The 3,113-nt window shown below is 46.0% G+C and overlaps 1 protein-coding gene across 1 annotated transcript; it reads left to right on the top strand.

The window, feature by feature from the left end:
* The first annotated feature begins 925 nt into the window (after positions 1–925).
* On the top strand, positions 926–2,484 carry LOC103461374 (mediator of RNA polymerase II transcription subunit 30-like). Its single transcript, XM_008403679.2, has 3 exons — positions 926–1,531; positions 1,982–2,140; positions 2,219–2,484. Exons 1-3 carry the CDS (start codon positions 1,361–1,363, stop codon positions 2,345–2,347), a joined length of 459 nt encoding a protein of 152 aa, XP_008401901.1. The 5' UTR covers positions 926–1,360; the 3' UTR covers positions 2,348–2,484.
* Positions 2,485–3,113: the final 629 nt, after the last annotated feature.

Here is a 3,113-nt window from a genome sequence, read left to right as displayed (position 1 = left end):
TTTGCATTCAGTTGGGTCTGTTTTCTGTTTTTATCGACCTGCCTGTTCCTGAAATGTTGTAATAAACTCAACTTCTGCATTTGGTCCGAAACAGTTTGGTGTGTTGTTGGTTGGAGCTCACTTTATGAATACAGTAGGCGGGTCTGAATGAATCATTTCAGCTATAAAACGCAAAAAACAAGCAAATAAAACAGTAAAATATAACAAATAACATGAACCAGCTGCGGGAGGTCTCCTCTAAGTTTAGAGATCTTACAGTTTAAATGTTAAGTTCAGTTATTTTTATTTATATTCGGTTATTTATATTACAAACTAGGCGAATCTATTAAGTAAATGATGTAGATGTAAATGTGACTGATGTGTTGACTTGCGTTCTTCCTCCTGTAACAACCTGACATGATGATGATGATGATGATGATGATGATGATGATGATGTAATCCGCAGTAATTTAAACCAGCCTTTATTTTGATCACATTTCATTCAGCCGTGACTCGGATGTCCTTCATATCTCCTAGGAAACCGGAGCTCATGCAAACGCAGCTGATATTTACATGCTGGGCAGAAACTGTGAGGCTCTTCCTGATCCGCCGTGATGCCGGATGGATAAGATCCACCAACATCCTCCACCGCTTCTTTCCTGACAGTCTGCAGGTTTTCAATCTAACATTTCAGAGTTAAAAGTTACGTTTGGCTGTTTTTAATTCAGCCAAAGCTTTTGTTCTTGCATTTTAAGAACCAGGTTAAAGGAAGTTAATAAGTGACAAGTCGCACATTTCCATCATGAAACTGGTGTTTCAACATATATTGAGTTAAACTAAACATTTAGTTTACTGACTACATATTTTTTCCCCAAACTAAACATTTCACAATCTAAATATTTAGTTTGAAAAACTGTGACATTTATAAATGAATAAACAAAAAGGTGAAAATGTTCCTTTGAAAAATTAACCCCCTTTTTTTTCTTTTATGGCAAATTACTGCAGGGTAATAAAAACGGCATCCCATAATTTGATACAAACGCACCCATTAATTATTGTAGTTAATGATAAACTTCATCATAAACAGGTTTATAGTCTCATCTTCACACAGGTTAGGAAAATAAACAGATTAAAATCTGGACTTCTGTCGCCCTCTGGTGGAGAGAGTCCGGCATTGAGCTTCCGGTCTGACTTGGTGACGTCCAGCAGGGGGCAGTATGCGGATTTGATGGTGCCCACCAGCAGCCGGAAGTGACGCACAGAGCCCGCGGTGAGCAGAGTGGAGGATCGGTGGGTTTAAATGAGCAGAGGAGCGTCTGGCATCAAACATCAGCCGCCCAGAGGTTAATTAGCCCCCCGCGTCACTTCCTGCCCCGGCCTGATGGCGGCGCCGCTCCCGCAGCTGGCCGGCCTGCCGCCCCAGCAGCAGCAGCCTCCGCCCGGGGCGCTCCGGGAGATCTCCCCGGTGTTCCTCTGCAGGATCGGCCAGGAGACCGTGCAGGACATCGTCACGCGCACCATGGAGATCTTCCAGATCACGCGCGCCACGCAGGTGAGAAGCCGCGGGGCCGCAGGTGTGTCCGGGTGGGGCGGGGAGACCCGGATCTGCTCCGGCGGGATTACCGGGGTTCTGGAGAACCTTAAACCCGACCTTAGCACGTTTCAGGTCCGGGAAGGTTCGGAGGAGCCTCGGTAATCCAGAATCTCCTCTGGGTTTCATTTCTGGCGGAGCGAACGGAACCGGTGAACGGAACCGGTGAACGGGACGGAACCAGGGGTGTTCACAGACAGTTTGGGGTCCGGCAGGTTCTCCAGTGGTTCTAATTGAACTCCTGACGGGTTTTTAAATAGTTTTTTATTTTCATTTATTTATTTTTTGCCAGTTTATTTGATCTTTGATTTAAAAACAAAACTGACTGTCCAGCTTAAATGGAAAACAATCTTCCTGTCTGGTCCAGCTGTGGTTCTGGTTCTGGTTCTGACGTCTCCCTGTGTGACCCAGCTGCCTAACGGAGTGACCCAGAGCCACGCCGTGTACCAGGACCGGTTCGGGAAGCTGCAGGAACACCTGCGGCAGCTCGCGTTGCTCTTCAGGAAGCTGCGGCTGCTGTACGAGCGCTGCGTGGAGATGACCTCTGACCTCCAGGAGGCGCCCACGGAGGTGAGGGCCGAGCCGGACCCGGGTTCTAACAGCGGTACTGGTTAGGATCCGATCCGATCCGTGTGGTTGTGTGTTCAGCTCGTCCCGTACGCCGGAGAGGAGCTGGTTCCGGTCCGATCGGAGCCCTGCAGCCCGGCCGTCGTCCAGGAGCGCCAGGAGGTTCTGGAGGTGAGAGGAGCCCAGTTATCCACTGGTCACCGGTTCTGATCCGTCTGAGTTCTGGACGGGTTCTGGTTCTGTTCATGTTGGCGACCCAACATCAGCCTTCAGCAAACGATGCTGGACGATAAAATGTCCCAGAAATGATTATGATCAATAATAATATATTCATTTTGAAACCATTTCCAACAAACAAAATATTATAATAAAACTTTAATTTCTAAAGGAAATTTAACTCTGGAGCCAGAAAAAAAATGTAAAATATCCAAAAGAAAACAAACAAATTGATTAGGAAGTTTCAAAATAAAATGTAAAAAATAATAATCATAATAATAGTAATCATTATTATCTGCAGGTAGTGCAGACCAACTACTCTCTGGGTGTCGGTGTTTCTCTTTTCACTGATATTAAACTGAATTAATTGATTGTTTATTGATTTATTGCTTATTGTGACGGCCGATTGAGCTGTTGACCATCTAAAGTCCAGATTCAGGTCCCTGCAGACGCCTCCAGGGGGCAGCACTGCCTCAGCAGGTTATCGATTATCAATCTAAAGGTGATTGGTCTTATTGATCGACAGTTCTCCGTGAACAGCCACAGCCTGACAATCGACCGGCTCGGCGCCAACCCATTTCACCCCACCGGTCACCATGGTGACCAAGACATTTGTTTCACTTTCAAGGACTCTGAAAAGCTTCCTGATGAAATGTTCAGTTAATGTTCACCAGAGGAAATGATCACATGACCAGAGGAAACGATCACATGTTCAGAGTGAATCATCACATGACCAGAGTGAACGATCACATGACCAGAG

This window comes from Poecilia reticulata, unplaced genomic scaffold (genome assembly GCF_000633615.1).
Source record: "Poecilia reticulata strain Guanapo unplaced genomic scaffold, Guppy_female_1.0+MT scaffold_1208, whole genome shotgun sequence".
Lineage (NCBI taxonomy): Eukaryota > Metazoa > Chordata > Actinopteri > Cyprinodontiformes > Poeciliidae > Poecilia > Poecilia reticulata.
This window is presented reverse-complemented; position numbering and strand designations above follow the sequence as displayed.